The 27996-nt window shown below is 39.8% G+C and overlaps 1 protein-coding gene across 6 annotated transcripts in view; it reads right to left on the reverse strand.

Moving 5' to 3' along the window:
* Window positions 1-257: 257 nt before the first annotated feature.
* cert1.S (ceramide transporter 1 S homeolog) overlaps window positions 258-27996 on the reverse strand; it is a 76483-nt gene continuing 48744 nt past the window's right edge. Inside the window, exons 1-16 of one of the 6 annotated variants that reach the window (XM_041580511.1) lie at window positions 23910-23995; window positions 17880-17987; window positions 17187-17325; window positions 15541-15624; window positions 13464-13621; window positions 12526-12618; window positions 9798-9881; window positions 8244-8336; window positions 6806-6871; window positions 5873-5968; window positions 5594-5726; window positions 5438-5508; window positions 4345-4473; window positions 3034-3160; window positions 2643-2780; window positions 258-1082 (exon numbers count right to left, since the gene is read on the reverse strand). In XM_041580511.1, the coding sequence (XP_041436445.1) occupies window positions 2653-2780; window positions 3034-3160; window positions 4345-4473; window positions 5438-5508; window positions 5594-5726; window positions 5873-5968; window positions 6806-6871; window positions 8244-8336; window positions 9798-9881; window positions 12526-12618; window positions 13464-13621; window positions 15541-15624; window positions 17187-17325; window positions 17880-17987; window positions 23910-23945 (1545 nt within the window). In that variant the 5' untranslated portion in view covers window positions 23946-23995 and the 3' untranslated portion in view covers window positions 258-1082; window positions 2643-2652. Of the gene's footprint in view, window positions 1083-2642; window positions 2781-3033; window positions 3161-4344; window positions 4474-5437; window positions 5509-5593; window positions 5727-5872; window positions 5969-6805; window positions 6872-8243; window positions 8337-9797; window positions 9882-12525; window positions 12619-13463; window positions 13622-15540; window positions 15625-17186; window positions 17326-17879; window positions 17988-23909; window positions 23996-27996 lie in introns of those variants that run through there. The other 5 variants (XM_041580509.1, XM_018244436.2, XM_018244437.2 and 2 more) reach the window with 5 other exon arrangements.

Here is a 27996-nt window from a genome sequence, read left to right on the forward strand (position 1 = left end):
CGCTCCCCGCGATGAGGGCTCAGGGTAGTGCACCTGGGCCTCTTCCTTGTTGTGGTGAGTTACCATTTACTATTTGGAGACCCCACCTCTAGAATTAAAATACTCAAGATCCAAACAAAATTTCCATAACCCACTCCGGCTTTATGGAACAAGTTACATGTTCCTCAAGCCATTGGATGAAGCCTTGGGCCTTGCCTAACTGAACTACCAAAGCCAAAGAGACACGTTTGTCCACCCAAGTAGATTGCCATCTCCTCAAGAATTATTAACACTTTATTAACACAACTAAAAATACATTAGAAATATATAGATTTCTGGAAAAAAATAAAGCTTTCTTAGATTTTTTTGTTGTTGTTGATGATGATTTCCTCCTTCAGACGTCACGTCTTCATAGGAGAGACACCAGGAAAGGCATAGTCAAAGATTAGAACAGCCCTCAGATATTAATGAGAAGTTTTACAGAACCACGGAAAGGACTAGTGAGAAGATAGCCAAAAACTATTTTCTTTTTTTTTTTTTACAGCAAAACTGTCTGCTAAACAGTTTTGTTTTTTAACATGAAATGGCTGACGAGTTTTGTGCAGAAAGAGCATGGTGTATGTGCGTTTGGGGGAATCCTGCTCTTTAAATGCGCAAAACTAAAAACATTATGGCTTTATTAGTCATCCTTATTACATACCTGCATGGCGACAGGTTTCACTTACCAAACCCTCAACCCATTTGTATTTGTGACACTTGTTCTCCCATGAGCCATAAAAGCAAAGAAGCAGAGGAAAACTAAAGTGGGACTTGCGGCCGCACATTACGTTAGAATTACATACAGGTTCGGCGACAAGGGGTTTAAAAGTAGAAAAACAAAATAGAAAATTAAAAAAAAAACCCCCACAGCTAGTGTTTGACGTTCCCTCTTGTGTAAGTCTCCACCCTCCAATGATAAAACTAAATGTCTCAGTAGCAGAGGGTATTGAAACTCCCACTGAAATGGAAGGGCTTTCATTGTAGAGAGTTGGTAAAGGCTGTAGATTCCATGTCGTGTGATACTCTCTCATCCAGTGTGGAATGTTCATACCACCTTCATTTCACTGCAATTGGAACAGAACATCATTAGAGAGGGGATAAAGGCCAATATGTAAAAACACACAGAGGACCTATGTGCTACCAGGAAAGCCATCACTCTAAGTGCCTGGACTGTTCCTACTGAATCAAATGGGAAATGCAATGTTTTGGGTGATAATCGTGTAGTCAAGGGAATCCAAGCGGTGCTTCCATATCAAGGCAATACAAAGAGATCCATTGCTTTTTCCTGCTATTTTATGGCAGGATCATATGGCAATGCTCATTCTACAAGAGTCAGTTTTCAAGGATAACTAAATCGCCACCCTGAGATTTTAACCAATCTGAACTGATCTCTCTTGTGCTGCACATGCTCTTGGCTTGGGGATTGATGATATGGGGGTGCAGGGACTTTTAAGGGCAGGCAATGAAGTGGGAGCAGCTCTTAAAACTAATTTTTCTTCATTTCCACAGTTGTACCCTACAATAGTAAAGCCTTGTAGCCTAGTACAACATTATAATGTTACAGAGCTACGGTAGCCTATTAGAACATTATAATGTTACGGAGCGATATCATTATGTAGCCTAAAGAGAACATTATCATGTTACAGAACTAGATCAGCCTGTAGCCTATTACAACACTAGAATGTTAAAGAGCTATATCAATGTGCAGCCTATCAGAGCTTTATAACGTTACAGAGCTAGATCAAGTTCATACATGCAATTTCTGGACCCTCTCATAAGATTTTCCTGAAACTACATGAAGTAGCTCCACAGAACCAGCCCTGCATTCTTTTTTTAATGGCTGAAGCTGATAAACTATTGCTTTTAAAGGAGAATTTAACCCGTAGTTTAAAAAAACCCTCCCCTACCCTGGGTAGACCCCCCTCCCTTCTAACCCCCTAGGCAAATGCCCCTAATTTTTTAATTACCCCTCAGATTCTGGCCTCGGAGTTCACGGCAGCCATCTTCTTCTTCTCCGGTAATCTTTGTGCATTGACAGCATTTTCGACATATGCGCAGTTGGAGTAAATTTCCCGTCCTGAACAACCGAGCATGCGCTGAAAAGTCACGGACATTTCCAAAAATTTTTCAGAAATCTTGCGATTTTCGTGAATTTATTCCAAATGTGCATGTGTCGAAACTTCTGAAAAAGGCCGAAGAAAGAAGATGGCTGCCGTGAACTCCGAGGCCAGAATCTGCACGGGTGATTTAAAAATTAGGGGCACTTGCCGGGGGGGGGGGTGCTGGTAGGCTGGGGGGGTTGGAGGGAGGGGGGGGTCTAACCAGGGTAAGGGGAGGGTTTTTTTAAACTACAGGTTCAATTCTCCTTTAAGAGTATAATACAACTGTAATTTCCTTTGATGGTGAGTTAATCCAAGCTAACTAGATTTTTGTTACATATTTGCATGCGGAATATGCAATGTATTAAGTAGTAACCAAGGAAACACTCAAGCACGTGTCTTAAAAAAATAAAAGTTTTGGGTCCGTGTTGCTTTGGTGTTCAACAAAAACAAAATTCTCGTTTTAAACTATTCAGTAACTTAAAATCAATGAAAAATGCCCAAACATTTCAAACCAAATCTTACCAGGCAGCGGCTAGAAAAGAATAGACTTGCCAGCGGTTTTCTCTTGCACATATGATGTAAAGCGTTTCAGAAATTTAGGATATTCCCGCTTTGCTACCGCCCGAAGTACAGAGGCAGGAGCCCATCCTCCCGGATTAACTGAAAGCAGAAGGGTAAAACTGTGGTTACTCCACAAAGAACATCTGAAGCAAATATTTCATTTAAAAGGAAAGGTGCCATTTAATAAGCATTTAGTGTTCATGAATTTGATTGGCCCTGATAAAGCTCTTGCAGATATGTTCTACAGAGACTTTAGGGTGGTATAAAGTAATATTCCATACCCAATGTGAGGTACCGCAAGCAACAACATTGATATTCTGGAATGAAAGGGAGATCTGTATGGTCCTCTTACCATTAGCAACATATGTTATCTTGCACTGAATGTTGTCTCTGCTTATCTCTTTATTTCCTTCTGGTGGGCTGACCAGAGTCTGACAGATCAATGCGATATTTATTTTGGCACGAACACATCGGTTTAGCTGAAACAATATACAAAGAATGCCGATATTAGAATACAAAAGGGGTGTGCTAAATTCACTGGCAAATGATAAATGGAAACCAATCTGCGCAGTTTAGAGGTTAGTATCAGAGTATAGTTATACTTTATTGGGCCTAAAAAAGTGATATGTTAACGGTTTAAAGTAGGGATCCCCAACCTTTGGAACCGTGAGCAACATACAGAAGTAAAAGGAGTTGGGGAGCAATACAAGCATGAAAAATGTTCTTGGGGTGCCAAATAAGGGCTGTGATTGGCCATTTGGTAGCCCCTATGTGGATTGTCAACCTACATTGAGGCTCTGTTTGGCAGTGCACCTGGTTTTTATACAACCAAAACTTGCCTGGAATTCAAAAATAAGCACCAGCTTTCAGGCAACTTGGAGCAACATTCAAGGGGTCGGAGAGCAACATATTACTCATGAGCCACTGGTTGGGGATCACTGGTTTAAAGGAACAGTAACATCAAAAAATGAAAGTGTTTTAAAGGAATGACAATATTATGTAGTGTTGCCCTGCACTGGTAAAACTGATGTATTTGCTTCAGAAACTCTACTATAGTTTATATAAACAAGCTGCTGTGTAGCCATGGGGGCAGTGATTCAAGCACAGGTTACACAGTAGATAACAGATACGTTCTGAAGAATCCCACTGTTTACTGCAGCGCTTATCTGTTATCTACTGAGTATCCTGTGCTTGAATGGCTACACAGCAACTTGTTTATATAAACTATAGTAGAGTTTCTGATGCAAATACATCAGTTTTACCAGTGCGGCACAACACTACATTATATTGTCATTACTTTAAACCATTTTCATAATTTAATGTTACTGTTCCTTTAACTCTTCACTTTGCAGCATGCAAACCCAACAGAGTCCTAACTGACAAGGTGCCATTATAATGCAGTAATGCACTGGAACCAGCACTGTGGGTTCTGAGACTAATTTAAATCAATATGTGGAGAATCAATCCAAGCTGACTAAAGGGAACACAAGATTGGCCTTCTCATGAAGGACTTTGCTTATGTGGCGTACAGCAACTTTTTACACAAATACAGCCTGGCTGAGAGATACAACTGTTTTACTATTGAAGCACATTCTGAAAAGCTGCTCTGTTTGGGTTTCCCCACCAAGGGATAGACCTAGAAGCTACACAATCTACTACTTACAGGGGCATCGTCATGGTCAACTGAGAAGTTGCAGACGATCCAAGTGTCCATTTCATTCTCGCTGGCAGCTGGTACCATTCGAATAGCAGATAAATACAAAACATCCCGCTGGGAAGCAGGCCACACTCTCTGCAAAAGAACAAAAAGGTCAACTATTAAAGGAGAACTAAACCCTAAAATGAATAGGGCTAAAAATGCCATATTTTATATACTGAACCTATTGCACAAGGCTAAAGTTTCAGCTTGTCAATAGCAGCAATGATCCAGGACTTCAAACTTGTCACAGGGGGTCACCATCTTGGAAAGTGTCTGTGACACTCACATGCTCAGTGGGCTCTGAGCAGCTGTTGAGAAGCTGAGCTTAGGGGTCGTCACTAATTATCCAGCAGAAAATGAGGTTTGTCTGTAATATAAGCTGATGCTACAGGGCTGATTATTAAATTCTGATGCTAATTGCACTGGTTTTTGTGCTGCCATGTAGTAATCATCTGTATTAATTACTAATCAGCCTTATATTGTGACATTTCTATTCTATGTGTACTGTATATTGTGAGTGGGTCCCTAAGCTCAGTGAGTGACAGCAGCACAGAGCATGTGCAGTGAATCCTGCTGTTTTCCTGGCTTTGGGTCTTTTCTCCTCTTCGGGACTTCGGCTGTTCGGCACTTCCGCATTCAAGATTTTCGGCTTTTCGGCACTTCTGCATTCAGGACTTCGGAAGGAGGCGGCACGGCTTCGGGCTTCATCGCTGTCAAGGGGGCCCGATACACTCGTACCCCCTGTGCCCCCCTGATGGCGGCCCTGCCTACCTGCACATCACTAATATATATAACTTCTAAAATGCATCTATATAAATGGTGTTTTGTGATGTAACTTCTGTCACATGACACTTTAGAGTTCCATGACCAATATAATGGCACTGTCACTGTCATTTTTGTTTGCACTCTTCTATAAAAGGCGGTGTATTATTCTCTTTTTATATAATTTAACTGTGCCTTTCAGAACTACAAAACATTGTACAGCCGACACAAAACAACAGGGAATTGTGAAGTAGCCCCATGCCAGTGCCTTACTGGGGGAATGCTACAAAATTACCTTGTGCGTTTGGTATACGATGATTGCATTTGTAGATAACTTTTCAACAACGCGGAAATTTTCAATGGTTGCTGCAAAACAAATTCAGTGAATGTTATTTAGTAGTCAGAAGGTAAAAAACCCCACAGGATTGTTGAGAAATGAGATTTGCCTTACTTTCCCAGTCATTGCGCACATCAACGTTCCAGAAGTGCTGGCAGACCTCATGGCCAGTCACCCCTTTCACAGAATGCGTGGCCTTTAGGGGATCCAAGACGATTCCATTTTCTTCCACTTCTCTCCTATAAACCTGTTGGGAAACACCAAGTGGACAAAGTGAGAAAAGGTACTGAATGGTAAGGGGAAGATAAACCTAATTCATCTATTCAGACATCAAAAGAAAAGTTTGACAGACCGCAGGGTTCATTAACTCCGAAAAAGCCTCTTTGATCTCACCTTCATTTCCCCTTCTTCAACAACCAGCTGCCAGTTGGCATCACCCCCAACATCTTGCAGAGAATAAGTCATGTGATTCTGTACCATTTCTTCGACCTTTAAAATAAAAGAAGATGATGGATACTGAAGTGCTCAGATTAGATCGATATGACCACACAAAGTGGCATGTCAGATGCAAAACATGCTGCAGTCCAAACAGAACAAGGTTAAAAGGAGATTAAAGGAGGTTAAAGGAGAAATAAAGCTCAGCACTGAAATGGTCTAGACATGCTGCACCTATTGGATGGGTACAGAACATGCCCTAAAAAGGGGAAATTTACCTTTAAGTTAACTTTTAGGGTCAGGGCACACGAGCAGATTCGGGGACATTGGTCGCCCGGCGACAAATTTCCTATTCTTCGGGGCGACTAATCTCCCCGAACTGCCTCACGAGGAAACTTCGGGCGACTTCTGAAAACGAATAGCTCCGAGTGTCATCCGGCCGCCAATTTACATTTAAGATGGCAGGATGGTGTGCAGAAGTTGGCCAGAACCTGCCTAACCCACGGGTGTCAGGCAGGCCCGCACATCACTACTCCCCATGAAAATGTAGCATTTTTAGCCTTTAGTTCTCCTTTAACCTGTATAGTATTTGTTGCAAAAACCTGTATTAGTGAACTGTTAAGAGTAAACTGATCTCTATGATTTCATGCAAGCCACCATGTGTAGTCAAGGAAAATGGGCACATTTCAGAAGTGTGAAGTCTGCTCCCCCAGTGTTTGTACAACCAAGTGATGTACAACTGCCATATGCATTATTCAATTGCCATTCCAGGCAGTTACTTTATATTAGGGTTCTTAATAGTTTGGTATTATCTCTTCCATCATTCATTTTAGTTTCAACCAAGGATATAGGGTTAAAATGGAGTCATTACTCCTCACAGTTATACAGTACCTGAATCCTGAATCTGTGTTCATCTGAGGAACTGACTAGATCAGTGGGAGGAGGACAACTAGGGGGCTACCACAAAGACAAAGGAAAACAGGCTGGTGAGAAGAGACAGGGAACTGCACATGCTCTAAGCAACAGATAAGAGAACAGAGCGGAATAGAGAAATGAAGAAAATTAAGTGATGATGCCCTTGTGGTGGCCTTACAGGCTTAATCCATTGATACTTAAAGAAGAACTATCATGAAAATTTAATATAAGCTTCATCATACAGAAATAAGAAAATTTCTAAATACAATCAATTAAAAATCCTGTATCGTTTATCTTCACTCAGCATCTGTTTCTCTTTATTCTGTCTTCATGCAGGAGTTAGTTGTCAGATATTCGTTGACAGTTAGATCCAATAAATCTTATAGGGAGGCTCCTTTTGCCTAGATGATGTATTAGAGCTCACTCTATTATAATCACCAGATATCATGTCTCTCTACATGCAGGATTTGTGCAAAAGGCAGTTATTTTGTTAGATTTTTGTTTGTACTGGAATCAGTTCTTTGAAGGCCAGGAAAGGAAGCCCCCCTATAAAATATATTGGATCTAACTGTCAATGAATATCTGACACCCAACTGCTGCATAAAGACAGAATCATGAAAAAAAGATGCTGAGAGAGGGACAGTGAATATAAACTTGATTATTTCAAAAACAATGCAGAATATTTAATTGATTGTATTTAGAAAGTTTCTTATTTCCGTATGATGAAGCTTATATAAAATTTTCATTTTTGCGATATTTCTCCTTTAAAAACATAACTTATGCAAGAGATTTAACTAGCCGAAAGAGCTTGGTCTTGGGTGGAAAACCAGCTTACATGCTAATATTTTCTTCTTTAGAAAACGATTCTTTAGAAAACGGTTAGTTGGTTGCTATTGCAAACGACGAGGTTATAATTTACCGCCTAACTTTAGGAGTTAATGGGCTCAATGAGTCCTCCAGGCTTGCCGATGCTGCTAGGCCATCAATATCGTATGTCTCTTATATTTTGCAATTATACGTCAATTTTGCTCTGGTCTACTGAACAGGTCTTCAAAATAGACAATATTATATGTGCTTCAACCACCTTATTTAACTTTCTAGGTTGGGGGCAAAGCAGTCCTGAAACCCTTGCCAGGCGTTTGCATAGACATACAGGAAAAAAATACCGCTGCAGCACTTCTGAAAAAAGTGAAAACTTGAACTTATTAGGTCAAACAACCAGGCAACGTTTCGGGTTTACTCTTGCCCTTTCTCTACTGGTCTGGTGTACTGAACAGATCTTCTTGAAACCTTGTCACTCCAGCTGAACTACAAAACCAAAGCAACAGCCAACAGCTGAAAGTTGTAGTTTAGCAAAGGATAACAGGATGGAGCTCAAGGGCTCTACAGGAACAGCAAATAGAACATTACTTACTGCTTGGACAAATCTGTGACTGCCCACAGCTGTGTATGCTTCACTTGAAGGAAGAGAGGATGGCCAATGGGATCTGCCCTTTTCACTCTGAGACTTGGAAAGGAAAACATTTGTCAGGTTACAAATCAATTCAACAAACATGTACTGAACACAGATTCTGCTCTAAAGCTGGACATACATATATAGGAGCTTAGTTAAAGGGGAAGTAAAGTCTAAAATAGAATAATGCTAGAAATGCTGTATTTTGTATACTAAATAAACATGAACTTACTGTACCAAAAGCCCAATTAAATAAATAATTTATGCTTTCAAAATTGGCCACAGGGGGTCATCATCTTGTAACTTTGTTAAATATCTTTGCAAGACCAAGACTACGTGCATGCTCAGTGTGGTCTGGGCTTAAGTTGGGAGGGGTAAGTTTAGGGATTGTCATAAATTATCAAAACAGCACAAGTCAAATAATATCTGCCAGAAGCCGATACAGCAAGAAAAAATTCCAATATGCAGACTGCACTGGGTCTGTAGATCCGAATCTCTACATGGTCGCAGGCTGCTCTACAGGGAAACAAACAAAGCTGCTCAAGTTCTAGGAAGTAAGGTGGGGGGAGCTCCCCCTTGCTGTTTGAAAGTATCTCTGCAGAGCAGTTAGGGACCATCTGAAGTTTCCTATCGGCAGCAGTTAGAGCAAGTAATAGAAGGGAGAATTTCACTGCATACAGTCAGGTTTCTCAAAAAAATGGTAGACATTTTTAATTAAATTATATTGGAGATAGATTTTTTTTTTCATTAAAGAAAGTAAAAATTGGATTTAATTTTTTTGCCTTTACATCCCCTTTAAGTGTCCTTCTGTTATAACTGTTACATTTTGTAAAACAGGGCATTTTTTAAACTTCGAATTCAGCACCAAAGCAATGGATGGGGCATCTGGGGAATCAGGAGTAAAAGTAGATGGAATACTTATTTTCTGTTCTGAATACTCTCTGCATATTACAGAGGGTCACTCTTTGGGTGGGTGCAGGAGGTAATCTTGAAAAATAGTTTGGAAATATTTGCTTTAGGACCTTCCCTGGTCATTTTTACCACTTGTACGAGCATAAATAGTTTCTGCATAGAAGCAGTGTTAACAGTTACTGGATTATGAATATCATATCATACTTCATTTTTTGTATCTCAAACGATGTTGCATATCTCACTGTTCTCAATTTGTAACAAGAGAAAATGATTTAAAGGGATCCTGTCATCAGAAAACATGTTTTTTTCAAATCGCATCAGTTAATAGTGCTGCTCCAGCAGAATTCTGCACTGAAATCCATTTCTCAAAAGAACAAACCAGATTTTTTTAAATTCAATTTTGAAATCTGACATGGGGCTTGACATTTTGTCAATTTCCCAGCTGCCCCTGGTCATGTGACCTGGTCATTATTCTGAGTTTAGAAATACTATTAAAGCAATTCTAGGACTCCAATTCAATTATTAAGGAGCTGGAGGTTTGGCATTGCCACCATTTAACAAAATACAGTATAAAATAGCATTTTATGTGGATTCAACAAATACCTGTTCAATTTTGTCTTGCCTGTCCAAAGCAGCTTCAACTGCATCAAAGAATTCTTCTTCATTGATGAGGCTGTTGGGACCTTCCTGTCATAAAGCATAAAAGGAAGATAAGTTTAAGTACACACAACATACCATGGTTTGGAGCCAAATTTATATGTATCAATACAATGTATAGAATCACAGACACATTGCTTAATAGTGTACTGTACAATGATAGTAGGAATAGGCATAGCAACATTAGTAAGTACACAAAAACGTGTGTGTGTGTGTGTCTCTGATTGGCTCACTCACCAATACTTTCATAACTTTGGGTCAGGACCCAAAATTCGGCTGTTAAGGTTGAGTCTCCCTGACAGTGACATTTTACCAACATTTACATATAGTGATTAAAACAAGGTACTAATATTTGGGTCACAAAGCAAATTCTGCAACATAATATGGATCTTAGGAGAAAAACTGTTAAAGGGGACCCGTCACCCAAAAAAAATTATTCCAAATCTTATTTTATCACATTAGCCAAGCAAAATGAACTTTAATTACACTATATAAATTATTTGAATCTTGTTTCCTTCAGTCTGGGAATCATAATTATAACAAGCAGGCAGGAGCCATTTTGTGGACACTGCTTTTAAGGAAAGTCTTGTATCATCTCAGAATCTTGTTTGTGCACCAGAATGGGGGACCCGATATCCATTCCCATGTCCTGGTTACACAATTAAATGGTAAAGAGAACTGGGGGAATGTGTGGAGAGCAGTGACATCTAGGAAGTGCTGAATGGAAAGTGAAAGTTATTGTCTGCCCCGCCTCTATGCCCATGGCATAGAGGAGGGGCAGACAATATTTGATTGACAGCTGAGATTTTTAAATGAGCTTACAACAGCTATGAATGCTTAAATAAAAAATAGAAATTTGATTTCATGTTTAATTTGAAAAGGACTTTTATTACACAGATTTTTATGTCTGGATGACAGGTCCACTTTAAGAACCACTGTTCTACAGTAAAATGACTGTATTTGAGCCTCTCCCCCATTCGCAGACCAAAGCCGTGCAGGGAACCCGAGTATTGTGGTCAGTGTAAATGTTATGGTTTTGTCGCTCCTTACACCAGATAACATATTTTAGCCATGTATCACCAGTAGCAATATCAACAATCAATAACATCATATCTATACAGCCACGACTTTACATTTCCAAACGTGTTAACCTTTTAGGTGCCTCGGGGGGAAAAACAAACAAAACAGCCATAGGAAATCTATAGAAACAAGAAATACTTTACAATGTAGGAACAAAAGCCACTGCTTCAGTGTTCCAAAGTAAATCACACATTGAACTTTTGCATTTTCTCCTTAGATTGTCTCCACCTGCCCCATTACTTACTTTTCTGTCCTGCAGCGGGGGAAGCCTTTCTCTCTTGGCTAATCTTTTGCTAGAATGGGCCTTTAGCCATGGAAGGAAACTCATGGGTTCAGATTGTGCACTTCTGCTACCTCAAAAGTCGATTGTTTGGAATTTTCTTGCCAGAATCGAACATGCTAGGAGTCCGATAAGAACAGAAATTGTCGTCCCTGTCACATTTGCTTATTCAGGAACGCAATAGCCATGCGACCTTGCCATGAAAAACAGGAATACCAGCTCCTGGGTCCAGTAAGTTCATTTCTATAACAACCCTGTTCTCACAAACCAACGCTCCCAACACTCCCTCTATGAACTGCTACACACAAACAGGATTCCAAGCCCTTGTGTCTCAGGCACCTGAGTTGAAAATGCACTGCCCTGACAACCAGCACCACACAAAGAACTACAGCAAACAAGAAAAAACCCAGCTAATCTGCACAAAAACAACCAAAACGGCACTGCGTGGTTTTACCTGATCTTATCCAATACCATAGCTTAGAGGGATTTGCTCTTTTTGGCTTTAACTATTCAATAAAAGTGTTAGAAGCCTGTATAAGTTTTATTCAGGACCATGCACAGAGGCAAAGAAAAAAGTATGGTAACTAGTTATAAGACAAACACTACTAATCTAGTAAACAAACCTTAGCATTTTACTGTATGACTTTTTTTTCCAATGTCACTTATTAATAGAACATTCCAATATATATCCTATATGTGTGTTTATGGTGTACAGGAACATTATAGCAGGAGTAAGTAAATCCGTGTGTGGTCACAGTGAATGAGCAACTTTATGAAAACCCCTGCATTATATATATATATATATATATATAATTTCCACTGATTGATTGAAATATCACTACAAAATATATATGTTGCAACGTGAAGGCAGAAAACAAATGTGTGTACTGGTAATTCATGGTGAAGAATGCATTTATGTATTTAGAGGCCAGATCCTACACTCACTATATATTTCACCATTACAAGTCTGTAAAGTACCAATAAAATACATTTATGGAAAACTATAACAGTATATACCATCAGCAGATTTGGAAGAACAACTCTGTTACAGACTAAAAAGAAGGTCTACCTACCTGAGAGTGTGTAAGCTTTTACATGGGAAAGAACATTATCTGGATTACTTGGATCTAGGGTATGGTTTAAACTGATCCTACAGGAATAGTGGCAGGTATACACAGCAATATGTAGCTATTTCACTTCCCTGCACACCAGGGATCCTGTGAGTTGTAACTGTGAGAGTATAAGAGCAAGGAGCTATGAGGGTACCACTGCTACATTAAAAAAAAACAAAAAACAATCTGCCTTATCCCATACCTCATAATCTGGTCCACCGAAATGGGATTTCTTTTTGAGTTCAGTCATTGCACTTTTATAGGCTTCCTCTACTCGCCTTCTCTTCTCAACTTCCTAAAAGCAATAATGTTAAAGGCTGGTTGTGAGGAACATTGGATGGCAGCTTTACATATATTCAGAGCAATGCATTCTTTTCAGAGAAGAGAATATCATTACACTTACAAATAAATACAGTTGGTCTAAATGTCGAGAAAAAAAAAAAACAAAAAAAAAAAACCACGTGGCTGATACGAAATAAAATAGAATATAGAAATTGGTACCCGGCAGGAGATCATTATTTTTTACTATAGTAATATAGGGTCATTACATGCCGGCAGGTTTATTGGCTCCTGGCAAAATTGTATCTTGTCAATGAATATATTGTGTGAATTGAAAGGATTTGTAAGCTCCAATAAGTTAGGAGCTGATGATTAGTTTCTGTAAAGTGCTGACAGTATGTAGTTGCTATATAGTGAATAAAGTACACCGTATTGTAAATTATAAGGCTTTTAAGTCACCAAGGAGTTCCATGACCATATAAAAGCACAAGGCTGAAGAAAGGTCATGAAACTACAAGGTTACTTCTAATATCCTTATATTTTATAATAAGGGGTTCTTTATTTATTATAATACACAAGTCAGTAAATGACATCTATGAGCCGTTTATAAGGATCTAATTTACAGGATATTCATGGCTTTTGTGTATTATATGAAGATTATTTTGGAAATGTAAATAGAAGAGCTTCACCATGCCCCGTTTTATGTGTAGTGTGAAACACATGAAACGTTTTCTTTTGGTAGCACTCAAAATAAACATAAAAGCAAACCAAACGGACTGTAATTGACTGTATATAAGTTGTGGTGAATTCTATGAAGCCAAAGCCGCTTTCAAAAACTACAAGTCAATGCCAACATCTCACCTTATCAAGTCGTTTCTGCCAGCTGTCTTCTCTCTTTACCATGAGATCAATGCAATGCGACAGAGTAGACAATATCCCCGCGGTGGTAGCTTTAAATGTAATGGCTTCTCCTTTAAAGTCAATGCCATTGATGCCCTTTGGAGTCACATGCTGGAATACTAAAATACAAGATAAAGAAACATCATGAGATTGATAATACATTATTATACAAGATATTCTATTTTTATGATTATATCCTCTCTTTCGAGAGAGAGAGAGAGAGAGAGAGAGAGAGAGAGAGAGAGAGAGAGAGAGAGAGAGAGAGAGAGAGAGAGAGAGAGAGCGAGCTTATTGAACCCCAGACTGGGGTTGTGCACTGTGGCTCCAGTGATTGGAGCAGAACCATGACTGTATATTGTATTACATGGATTCCCATTGAAAAAAGACAATAGGTCACGTCTATTCTACAGTATGCCTGCAAAATCCTATGTATTGTCTTGGGGTGGTGCAAGGGATCTCTGGAAACAAGAAGATGGCAGTGCTGAAACAGAAAGTTTCCTGGTTGTATGGCTTTTTACAGAAAGCTATTGGCCAAGGATGAATAGGAAGCAATTTTCTTCACAGGGAGTCGCCTACAAATTAGCACCCACTTCTGAATTTGACTTTTATTATTCAGTAAGTATTTAAAACACAAAGTATAGCAGGCATACTTAAGCTGGCCATAGTTGTAAAGATTTTTAAAAGATCTTTTCGTTATCGTGAGACCACGATTATCTCGAAACAATTGTAAATGTACGATTTGTGCATCAACTAAAAGACCATTTCAAGCGAAATTGCCAGGAAAACTGAGGGTAGCTGCCTGTTTGGTTCTGTGAACAATGATAGATTGCACTGGGACCGATCGTGTGTGGCGTGTGCCGACATCTTTCATCCGGCTGAAATCGGTCGTTTGGTCGATCGGTCAGGTTTGATTTTGACCCGAGCGATCCCGCTGGAACCCAGGGCACATCGTAATCGGATCGTTTCGGCCATATGGCCGAACAATAAGATTACACCCGATATAGCCATGTTTGTTAATGGAATATCGGGGAAAGATCCGCTCGTTTGGCGATGTTGCCAAACGAGCGGATCTTTGCATCTATGGCCACCTTTAGACTGAAAAGCCTTGTTATATACTGCGGCTTTTCATTTGCTATGATTTTCTACTATCTGAACCAGCTACATTGCATCTGTGCAGTTACCCATAGAAGCTCCAATGGGATTTGACCGCTAGAGTTTCTAGAGCACGTACCAATAATCAATACCAAAAAAAAAAAAAGAATCATATGGTTATTGGTGCAGGTATAATGGCCAGCCAATCCCAACCAATATATATGCACTATGGATACATAGTGCCATTGCCCCAAAATATTATATTACACTAAAAACTTATAACTTGAATGACAGAGAAAATGATGTTAAAATACATCACTTTTAAATTATGCTTTAGAATGTCCAATTCTAAGCAACTTTTCAATCAGTCTTCAATATTTATTTGTTATAGTTTTTGAATTGCCTTCTTCTAAGTCTTTTCAGCTTTCAAACAGGGGTCACTGACCCCATTTAAAAAACAAATGCTCTGTAAGGCTACACATTTATGGTCATTGCTACTTTTTATTTCTCATTTTTCTATTCAGGTCTCTCTCTCCTTTTCATTTTCCAGTCTCTCATTCATATCATTGTCATTGCATGGTTGCTAGGCTTATTTGGACTCTAGCAACCATATGGCTGAAATTGTAAATTGAAGAGTTGCTGAATAAACTAAATAACTCAAAAGTCACAAATAATAAAAAATGAAACCTAATTGCAAATTGTCTCATAATATCACGCTCTACGTCATACTAAAAAGTATCTCAAAGGTGAACAACCCCTTTAAGTAATAAAAAGTCGCACACCACTCACAATACTATGTGATGCTATTCCATGAAAAAACAGTTACATCTGACAGTTGATGTTTCTTGCACATACAGAACTTCATTAAAAAAAAGCACATTAGACATCTCAAGTATTGAAACACATATAACAATCAATGTGTTATCACAATAAACGAAGAACGTACGTTTTTCTTTATTCCCAATACTTTTATGAATGCAATCTCCATTGGGATGGTTATGTAGAAAATCATCTTCGTCGTCTTCAACTACTGAACAAAAAGATAAGTGTTATTATACCTAGGTTTATAGGCTAAACATCAGCAATAGAAAGGATCCTGTCTTTTTGTACAGACACGGTCTGCAGCCCACAGAATGACAAGGGGCGAATAAATGACACTCAACTCAGAATTCACTGTATAGAAAACAAAAGAACAGAAGCACCCAAGCAAACAGACATGCTATTCTGCTATAGATATAAACTGGACTCTGATCCTACTAACAGAGCTGCTCACAAAGCCAGAGCTTGTGTAGACTCTCACTCACGCTTACACTACCAGGAACTACTCGGTTTTGTTACTACAGCCAATGATGGGTTGTATTAGTGCAGGTAATTTTTGCACAAAGAGGGTCCAATGTATTTCAGTTTCTGACTTGCACACCGGTCCAGACTGAGAATCTAAATAGGCCCTGGCATTTTAGGTACACAGAGGCCCAATCAGCCCATATAGAGGCCCAATCAGCCCTCACCAGTCCACTAAATACTGACTTTCTATGGGACCTTACAGCAGCCCCTCTGGCATTTGTCAGAAACCACAGATTGCCAGTCCGGGCTAGGGTTGCCACCTTTTCCCAAATGTTTTACCGGCTGGTGGGGGCGGGAACAAAAATGGGCGGTTAGTGACGTCAAAAGAGGCGGGACCGTGACACAAAAGGGGGCGTGGCTATGGCGCCAAGATTTTCAGACGGGGGACAAAGTCAGCAAAGCTAAGTTTACTGGGGATTGGGGGCAGGCTGAGGGGTCTTTTTGAAGGGTATTACAAATTTACAAATTTATAATACCGGCCACCGGCCGGGTGGCAACCCTAGTCCAGGCCTGCTTGCAGATCAGAAATAAACTCAGGGCCCCAGCAACACAAGGAAAGCATGCTAACCACAGAGCAAATTTTCATCCTAGCCAGTCATGATGTTCTGTGTTATTAATTCATAATACCCACGTAGAGTGCCCATACTCAGAAAAGCTCTTACAACTGGCAGCCGGCTTTGGACTTGTGGCAACTCATTTATATTTGTCAAAGCAATCTATAATAAAATATAACAGCAATGCATACAGCAGCTCTATCCGAGCAGTACAACTTAAAGGGAAACTATCGCGAAGATGAAAATGTAATATAAGCTTCAGCATACGGAAATAAGAAACTTTCTAAATACAATCAATTAAAAGTTCTGTACCGTTTCTGAAATAATCCAGTTCATCTTCACTATTCCTCACTCAGCATCTGTTTCTATATAGCTTACATTAAATTTTCATTTTCACAATAATTACCCTGTAATATTGACAGCAATGTTCCCCATTTTATCCCAGAGCCAGTCATTCTGGTGGCTTGCCTGAAATAGAACTTGTACTGAGCCGAAAGGTCGCCACTTAAATCATCTGTATAGCAAAGCACTGGATCACAAGAATCTTATTTTTAAAGCAAATACATCTAAATCTATTGGTAAGATGGAATCATTGAGCTCTCAGAGACCAATCAATTAACATTGCTTTTAGCTTTCTAAATATGGGCATTCCGAACGATGGGGGTTTATGGATTTCCCAGCAAACATACAGTACCTTTATCCCTTTCAAGCTCATCTTTGGAGACTGCATCCGCACACACATCGAAATATTTCTGCAGCGTGTCAACCTGTCTGCATAGGATGTCTCGGAAAGTCTCCATTTCTGCAAGTTTCTCTCGCAGGCTGTGTCCTTTCTACATGAAATAAGAACGCACGCTATCAGTATATAGATTACATTAGCCCCAACGGTCAACCCCTTTGAAATGTTGCCGACATAGGTATGTGCATCATGCATCTAAATGAATTGCTAATTAGCCTTGCAGGCTGTGGATTCCATATGTGTTCGGTTTTAAAGGGGTGAGGGGGCAATTCTAGTCTAAATCAAAACCAATTGTATACACGGTGATAAACAGAAGAGAAAAATGACATGTTGAAAAGTGAAATGCAAAATACGCCTTTTTTGTCTTTATTTCCTTTAAATACAGTGTAAAGAAAAGGCATGTATCTCATATACATAGGACATCTAGTGAATGTAAATGTGTATCAATTCACGAGTGGCAGCTGCCATATTGCTTGATGCTGCATACAGAATAAACAATAAACATCTAGATCATCATCTAAGGGCCATAAAGCTCTGGCTTAGCTACTGCACTGAAAAGAATGTACAATTTTCAGTCTGTAAAATACACAAATACAGCTAAAATATTCTTGCAATCATTATACAACACAAACATTTTGCATTACTGACCTTAAATGATGACGTGGATGTGGCAGAGTAACCGCTTGCACCAGACACAAGGGACACCATTGAGCCATGCCGCCGTAAACTGGACTCAGATCCATAGCCAGATTCAGACTATACAAAAAAAAAAAAAAAAAGGAAACGATCAGAAAAGAAAATGCAATCATCTTAACAGTACAAATTATGCAATTTAATCATATCTAACGGTACACTAGGCTTACAGAATTGCTTCTCTTCTACTCACAAGGTTCAGTTTGTAACCACTAAAGAATAACGATTGGTTGCTTATTGTGGCTGCAGCCTCTGGCTATTGCCTTCTATTTCTCAGCACTGAGTATTTTAATGTACAGTTTACTACATATCACATAAAGGTATGGAAGGCGGTTATCCAGAATGCTTGGGACCTAGGGTCTTCCAGATAACGAATCCTTCCGTAATTTGGATCTTCATACCTTAAGGGTAAGGCCACACCAGGAGATTCTGGGAGATTTTGTCGCCTGGCGACTAATCGCCTTGTCTTTTGAGCGACTATCTCCCCGAACTGCCTCAGCGTTTTTCCCCATAGGCTACAAAGTAAAGTCGCTCAAAAGACGAGGCAATTCCTCGCCAGGCGACAAAATCTCCCCGAATCTCCTCGTGTGGACTAGCCCTAAGTCTACTAGAAAATCATGTAAACAATAAATAAACCCAATAGGCTGGTTTTGCTTCCAATAAGGATTAATTATATCTTAGTTTGGATCAAGTACAAGGCACTATTTACTGTTACACAGAAAAATCGGATTATTTGGATAAAAAGGAGTCTATGGGAGACGGCCATTCTGTAATTCAGAGCTTTCTGGATAACGGATCCAATACCTGTACTGTATGCTATTTACTCTATCATGGGCCTGAAGCAGATGTCTTATTACCTATCATATTAATCATATACCGTGGAACTTTAATTTTACATCCCCTGATTTTAAGTTCTCGCATTTAACATAATACATTAATACATTTCCCTGATTTTACATTTTCCTGCATTTTACATAATTTTTTCTGGTTCCCTAAAAAAACGTAAAATGGGGGTTCTTCTGTATTCTAGGGAGATGCACAGTTGGGCAACAAAATAACAGTTAGTGAGACAGAGAGTTAAAAAGGTCCTTTTCCAAAAACATAATCTAAATCTGAGGAGCTTATTTGGGCATTAAGAAGTATTAGAGGTGTCAGCACTTTAGAGATACAAGTCTCCCATGTGCCATTCCCTCTGTGCCACTGATAGATTCTTGTCCCTGTTAGCAGAATATAATTTTCAATCAATGCAGTGAGTTCTATAAATTTATATTCATCTATCAAAGCCAAAACAATCAACATCCCATTTACTTATACAGATATTTTTCTGCATATGGAGCAGTCCTGTCTAGGAGGAGCAGCACTATAGACATCAATATAACATGTTGTATACAAAAAAAATACATAAGTTGTCTTTTTGCCAGATTCCTACTCAGTTTTACAATATTTTATTTAATTTTAATTTGATAGAAATCTACAAAGAGATATTTAACTATCAGAGCTGTACAATTGTGTTACTGTGTAACCTTAACTGCAAGCTATGATCCTCTCTTAAAAGGCATTATAGCTCAGAGTGGACACCGTGCTGTCCTCAGAAAGCTTAACGCTAGGCAAACTGGCATAAGTAGGATGAAAAGCCTTAATGCTTATGTATCTTGTCTTGCTAAGCACCTTTAGGCTGGTGCTATAATGACAACTAATTCTTCACACAATAACCCATTATACACAATGCAGCAGGGCCAGAACTAGGGGTAGACCGGCGCCTACAGAGCAGTGAGGATGAGGGCAAAGTAGCAATCGGGCAGACGCTGAGGTGCATCTTCTTGGTGTGTGGATGAGAGATTTGGATGTTCAAAAACACCCAAGTGCACCTTGAAGTGATCCAGGGCCTGGAAGTGGTTATCAGCAGATATGTTCAGATCCATTAGTGACAGGGGGGATTGGGTAGGCAATGGTGACAGTGGGGGATTTTGTGAGGTTGGACTGATTAAGTGCCGCATTAAGTAGTACTGCCTTACTTATTGGACCTGCTCTACAATCAAGTCACCATTTGGATTCTGTATGCAGATGCTAGCGCCTAATGCATTTGGGGTTCCCAGTCCGAAGAAGTTGCTGGACTGGTCAATATTGGGGTGACCACTTGGTTGTGAAGGCCACATGATTTTTGATGGTGGTCCTGTGTGATAGTAAGTTACTCTCAGCTGTAAACTGTGCACATATATGGTGATGTATACGCTTTTTACACTAGAATATAATCATTTTGCATATAGAGTGCTGTCCGTTCTTTTGTACTGATCGGATAACTGGAAACCTTGTTGGGACATATATATATATATATATATATATATATATATATATATATATATATATATATATATATATATATATATATATATATATATATATATATATATATATATATATATATATATATATATATAAATAAATTTGCAAAGTAGAAGCCGCACTAACAGGTCTTATGAAGAGGAAATCAAGTTTATTAGGCACGACACATCTTTATCACTGAGGACAGCACCCAGGCATCTCCGAATCCTGCTGAAAAAGGCCGAATCCTGGATTCGGTGCATCCCTAATATATACACATATATATTTATGTAATTTTGCCTCTTAACTACGTATACTGTTCAGTGTTCCATGCAGAAGAAGGCAAATACATCACAATCCGTGGAAAACCAAAACATATGGGGAGAGGTCACAACGGATGTTCTATTCCCCCAGAAGCGACGGCTGATAAAGACAAGTGCACATTTTTACTGCACCTAACCGGACGTGATTAACACTTTCTTAAGAGCAGAGGCCTGGGCCAGGAGACAATTCCAGCATCACCCTGAAAGCAATGGCTGAGGTCACTTCTATAATAAGAAGCTGAAGTAAGCATGAGCTGCAGGAAGAAGAGCTGAATGGCTGCCATCCAAATGAGCCATAAACCACATGCAGATGCACACTGACTGTCCGCTGGGGAAACTACAGCAGCCATCATGGAAGGAAAGTATTTCAGCACGGCTATGTTCACACCACCAACCCTCCAAACAATGGCTACCTACCTACAACTTTGAAAGCTGCTGATATAATGTGAAAGCTGTATTAGAACATCACCTACAGCAATGCCATTTGCCTGTTACTTGTATTGCATAAATTCCCTGGCTTTTAGCCGTAAACTAACAACTTCCAGCATCAATGCTGGCTCACAGCTGTGGATAAAAAAAAAACTAAATAAAAAACACAGGTGCAGGACTGGAAGAGCAACAAAATAAAATCACGAAAATGTATATGTTAGGGTTTCTATTTCAGTTGTCATTAACTTGTTGGTTGCAGTTCACTAAAGGCACATCACAGCTAGCCCATCTGTCATGAGCATGCACTGATCCCCAAAACCACAAGTGCCTCCCCTTCAGCTCTGCCGCTGGATTTAGGCAAGTATCCATTAGTTAGCTAGCATATCCATTAGTTTTTTCTACCATATAGGCTCCTCACTAAAGCACGCACCTTAGGCATGGGCCCACAGATGCTTATAAGCACCCACTAAATATTCACTGAATGTATACTGAACTGAATCTCAAACCTAATGTATAAAAAAAAATGCTTCATAAATTAAAAGAAACAGTCACCTTCCAGTTGCCCAGTGTTCTCTAGTTGCAATTGAGTGTTTGGATTAAGTTTGGCCAGTCATTTACTTGGCCAAATCGGACACCAATAAAAAAATCTCCTGTAGGGCTGTGGAGTTGGTAAATAAATCCTTCAACTCCGACTCCTTGGTTTATGGTACCCCCCGGCTCCTCGGTTTATGATACCACTGGCTCCTCTATTTTCAATATACTATACAGCAATTTCAATGCTATATGAATATGGTGTCTGCTTTTGGGAACAACCCAAAGGACTACAGGCTAGGAAGCTGATACGCAATCCTATTGGCCATCCAAGCCTGTAACTGCCAGGGCTGCATTTACATAGCGGGCACACCTAGGCCCACTGCCATTCGTCACCTGTGACCCCCCCCCCTTTATTCATGGAAATTTTCATAATCGGGACCTGAACAATGTGGATTGGGCATGGGAAATTTACAAAATTATTGTATCTTCTGCGCATCCCCAGTGTTTTTGAACCAATGTGGTTGGGCAGCATGCAGCCCCCCTAAAATCCTGCCGCCCTAGGCCCGGGCCTGGTAACTGAAAACATGAATGAGGAAACTGTTTGGGTCTAAATCTATAACTAGAAACTAGAAAACAGTCCTTAAACCTAAAGTTAAAAAAAATAAATAAATAAAAAAATTAAAACAACAAGTTTATAATAGTTTAGCTGGACAAAAGTGAAACAACTATGCACTGGGCTTTAGTTTTTTTTTCCATTACAATTTAAATTCATTAGGAGTATGAACATTTTTGCTGACTGAAATCGTCAACAATACTAATAAATAGATTTTTTTTTTAAGTGAATTCAAAACTGTCAATTTCATGTGACTTTAAAGCTCCGGCCAACTGAATGTGACAATTTGCTGTTCAAAGATGCAATTTTTCATATTTGAATATGCTGATTGATTCTTTTGTGGAAGGTTCAGTATGTGATTAAAGCCAAAAATTATGGACTTGGTTCCTCTCTATATTTGACTCCCCAACAAAGGAAGACAGAGGAAAGATGAAGAGTTTCACAAAAAAAAGAAGATATGTGATATAAGTGCATTTGCCCCTTACTTTACCAATGGGAATAATAGATAATTACTCCATGTTGTGGCCCATTACTCCACTGCTGTGAGATGCATTACAGTAAGGGACGTCACACCAAACATATGATCAGCCTTGTAGCTATATGTGTACTAGAGCTGACACTATCCAACCATCTGCAACACAACACCCAAGATCCCACATCTTTACACCCTGCTCACTACAGCATTACAATGTTTATTTGAAACACTCGCCCAAGACAGAAACATTTTTCAGCTGCATTTTCCACTGAACAGACTGCAATGACAAGTGGCCCCTTTCCGCACATGTGTAAATAGCACCCTACACTGCTTTCATGGCGTTTTAATGGAAAGGACAGCAAGAAATATACATAAACTAAAGATGTTGTGCATTTGCGTTCACTGTGATGGAGTCTTTATGTTGTGTGAGCTACATAATATATAACCGAAGGTATCCGTTAAAAAGTAGAAAAAATCGTTATTTAGACAATCATGTTGAGCTATACGCGTTTCGGGTCCATCTGACACTTAGTCATAAGCTTATGATTAAGCGTTAGATGCACATGAAACGCGAAAAGCTTAATAGGATTGTCTAAATAAAGATTTTTTTGTACTTTTTAACTGATACCTTCGGTCTGATCTGCATGTGAGTCTCAGAGCGCCCTATACCTTTTAAGCTTCTATACGGATTGACCGGCCCCTGAGCTGAGGGCCTGGGGCAGGAGCACCTGGGCCACTGCTTTACTTTGGTGAGTTTTCTACATTAAATAGACAGATTTGTGCTTGTATCTGCTTTTTTTTTACTACATAATATATACCCTTATGTTATGCACATGGCACCATGGAGTGCCCTGCCGAGCCACAGAACCTTCATTCCATCAACGTAAGGAAGAATGAAGTACAACAAGCTCTCTCTTTCACTTGGTTCTACCCCGGCCATCTATGTAACCACAAAAGCACACACGCTTAACATATCAGCAGGATACTCAACTGGCCGCTCCCCTAAATCTGCGAATAAATCAGTCTGAAAACAGAAAAGGTTTGAATAACTGGTCCAAATCTCAAAGAAAGGCAGGACATAATCCACAAACACTGCACAGTACTGGAACACATCATCATTAGCAATTTGCTTCACTCATACACCCGTCCCATGGCTCTACAGCAAACCTTGCCCAACACAGCCTTACTTAACCCCTTGTATGCCAGAATACAGCACAACAGTTTACATATGCATTAGTAAAAGACTGGCCGTTACCAGCCTTAGCCTTAGACCTGCTGCACTGCGTCACCTTCTCCAGCACTTTTGCGATCAACGCCTGATCCATGGTCCTGCAGGACGGTCAGAGCGATAAGAGAGGAGGAAAGATGCACATGAGTCCCACCCAGCGCTCTCAGCTCATCGCCGGCAGAATAGAGAATTAGTCTTGAAAAGGATGAATCTGAGGACACGGGTGAAACAGGCAGCACTCGCTCAATCTGTCAGCTTGAAATGGGTCAATAATTTTCAGGCAGAGGCTAATGGGAAACTCCTCTCTGATAGATTATTCACCACTTTTCTCCACAAACCACTGGTATAGGATTTACATTACACTTCTACTCACTGCCTTGTTTATTTCTCATTACACTTCTACTCTGCTGCTTCAAATGGCTTCACCATAATTGTGTGTGTGTGTGGGGGGGGGATTATGGAAATACAGCATTTAACTAACAGAAATGTGCTTCTTATTACCGATTCTTAAAAATTGCAAGACTGGGAAATTCTCCTAAAGATTAGTTTTAGCAAAAAACATTGGTATTCTGAGACATCTGTAAAGTTTTGTTTTGCAAAATAACCACAAGTCACAACGAAGCAGGCTGAACTCCCGGGCTAAATTCATTGGCACATTTGTACTCTTGTACAGTAGTGCAGTCTTGCATACGCCAAAAGCTCAAGTGTAGGCGCTCACTTCACAAAGAAATCCGAAGTCTTTATTTAAAGGTAACAGGCAATATGCCATTCATATCACTAAACACATAGAATAGGGTTACCAACTTCAGGATTTGACCTGGACAGCCTGGTTTTCAGAAGGGTTGCTTGGGTCAAGACAGTCTGCCCTGTCTCCAAACAAGGAAACCAGGCAGAAGCTCCCTTTATTGACATGGAGATCAGCCAATCGTTGATCGCCATGTCATAGCCCTGCCCCATGATGGCTCTTGCTTTTTATGCCAAATATGATGTATTTATGCGTGTCGATCAAACATATTTAAATGTCATTACAATATTTTCACTATAAAAGTAAAACTGACTGTAACTAGAGAACCCAACCCCTATGCTGAATTTAGCCTGGGAGTTCAGCCTTGGTTGTGACTTGTGGTAATTTTGCAAAACAGCCCTTTGCAGATTTCTCAGAATAACAAAGTTTTTGCCAAAACAGATTTTTAGGAGAATTTCATAGTCTTGCAATTTTTAAATATTATTAAGGAGTGCATTTCTACTACTCCATTGTACCATTTGTAGAACTCTTAACTCTTCTGCAGAATTAGCACAGAACTTGATGGAAAGGTGTGGGGGGGGCACAGAATTGCTAACACTTACAAATGGGAGTTGTAGTACAGGTATAGGACCTGTATCCAGAAGGCTTGGAGCCGGGGGTATTCTGGATAACAGATCTTTCCATTATTTGGATCTTCATACCTAACGTCTACTAGAAAATCAGGTAAACATTAAATAAACCCAATAGGCTGATTTTGCTTCCAATAAGGATTAATTATATCTTAGTTGGGATCAAGTATAAGGTACGGTTTTATTATTACAGAGAAAAGGGAAATCATTTTTTTGGATTATTTGGATGAAATGGAGTCTATGGGAGACGGCCTTTCTGTCATTCGGAGCTTTCTGGATAACGGGGGTGGGCACTATGCTGCCTATTCTGCATTTATATCTTCAGTATTTCGTCTTGCTCTGTTCACTTAATTATTTATGGAACAACAGAAAAGGGATGGGCTGAGACACTGGTGCTGAAAATCTCTAGTGTAAATGAATTGCAAGAAAAAAAAAAAAGTATGTAACTGTAAAATAGCATAGTTCATTTAGATGTAGTCATGAAGAAGAACTCCCAGCATTCTCTAACAGCCAATGCTGCAAATGACAAGCAGTGGGAGGGCTTCAAGCCACCTCCCACTCCACAAACAATGAAGTGGCTTTGCCTCAGTTTGCCCAGTGTGCCGCTCAAATGAGGACATGTTATTGCATTATTGATGGCCAGAGAGAGCAGAGTGGGTGCATTTCATAGTCCAGCTGCTAAAGGAAAGCCCCAGCTCTTTGAAGGAAAACAAGAAAGAGCAGTTTGCCTGAGCGGGGCCGGTGGGGCTCCCACGGAGCAATGTGCTGCAACAGCTGAGCTTCTTTTGGCAGCTGCACAACATGACACACCCTGAGCCAGCACATGCCGAGAGGCTGCAATCCATCCAGACACACAGCCAAACAGATGCTCACACTGGACTCATCACACGGACTCAAAGAATTGTTGTGATCCGAGCTGAACACTTGTGCACAATAACACTCACACAGCACCAACCACCCACATATTCCTATTTATATGGGCAGGAACAGCACTACACATGAGCACTGCGTTACCCCGTGTGGTCCCAGAGGAGAAACGGGGGGCCCTGCCTGAAAATCTGAGATTTGGAGAGAAGTCCTATATGATCTCATAAGGGGTATGCACCAAATCCACTATTTTGGATTCGGCCAAACCCTTGATTCCTTCGCGAAAGATTCGTCTGAATACCAAACCCTCATTTGCATATGCAAATTAGGGGTGGGAAGGGGAAAACGTTTTTTAACTTCCTTGTTTTGTGACAAAAAGTCACGCAACTTCCCTCCCCGCCCCTAATTTGCATATACAAATTAGGATTTGGATTCGTTTCGGCCGGGCAGAAGGATTCCTGCTGAAAAAGGCCGAATACCGAACCGAATCCTGGATTCGGTGCATGCCTAAATGTAAATAAAAGGTGCAAACTTTGCTATAGGTCCATTCACCTATATCAGAATAGACTGATCACCTGTTTGTATGCAAAGAGCTGGTTGGTACCTATGGGTTACTATCTGTGGCCAAACTTTACTCCTAGAAAACAAGTCAGGTGAGATTTTGGGGGTTAAAATAAATTTTTTATGGTAGATATTACCAAATGTTTGCAGTGTTTTCATTTATTGCACTCGTGTTGAGAAGGGGATATACTGTTCCTTTATCGAGAGCTTGGCAAAATACTGGCCTGCATAGATGAGTGGTTCAAAAAGTACCATGTGCAATAACTTCCAGAGTTTGCCAAAAATATGAGAGTGACTCAGTTGCTCAGATGAGACCAAAACAGAGCTTTTAAGCAAACATTTAAAGCGACGTGTGGTACTACCCATTCCACATTAAACACCATATCTATAACAATCTTATGCAGTTTTCCCAACAAGTCCCTTAACTTCTTATTAAGGTCAGTTAGGTCAGACCATAAAGGCCAATTATTCGACAATTCACTTAGTATGAAGGAGGCCACAAACATCCGCAGTACTGTGCTGCAACTTTTTATTCCAAATTCGACAACATGTTTCGAGTCGACAAGGACCTCGTTGACTCGAAACATGTTGTGGAATTTGGAATAAAAAGTTGCAGCACAGTACTGCGGATGTTTGTGGCCTCCTTCATACTAAGAGAATCGACCATATCTATAACATTACCGTACCTTCCAAAATTTTAGAAATATAAAGAGGGACAAAAAGATTTGCCGTGCAGCAAAATTGTTCTGACCACACCCATTTTGTGGCTTACCCCCTAATTACCATGTCCATTTTACAAAATTTGGCAGGTTATGACATTTTTAACACATTTCTGTGGTTTTTATGTGTTATTACAGTTTTGCTAATGAAGGGGATTTGCCCTTTCAACTGTGAGTCTAAGTTCTCCCTAGAGACCTGCTTATCTTAGATTGTTACAAAAGTATCTAAGTATCTTTTGGGCTCTCTGCCAAAAGCCAATTAAGTTAGAAATGTTGTATCTTTTTCTGGCTGTTCAGTGCAGGAGATCAAAGAGAAAGTTGGGATATTTCAGTAATAAACCTGTCAAAATCGGGACTGTCCCACGAAAAAATGGGACAGTTGGGAGGTATACATTATAGTGGTGGCAGCATGATGCTGCAGCTGGGCATCTAGAAGAATAAATGGTGCAATATACAGTGATACTTACAGCAATAGGACCTGTTTAAATGGCAGAAAAATTTAATGTTGGGCGTTCCACAGGACAATGATACTAAACACAAGGCCAAACTAACATTGGAGTTATTTTACAAACCCCTGATTTGATTACAAATAAGAAACTGTGGCTTTAAATGAAGTGAACACGCATC

Source organism: Xenopus laevis, chromosome 1S, assembly GCF_017654675.1.
Source record: "Xenopus laevis strain J_2021 chromosome 1S, Xenopus_laevis_v10.1, whole genome shotgun sequence".
Lineage (NCBI taxonomy): Eukaryota > Metazoa > Chordata > Amphibia > Anura > Pipidae > Xenopus > Xenopus laevis.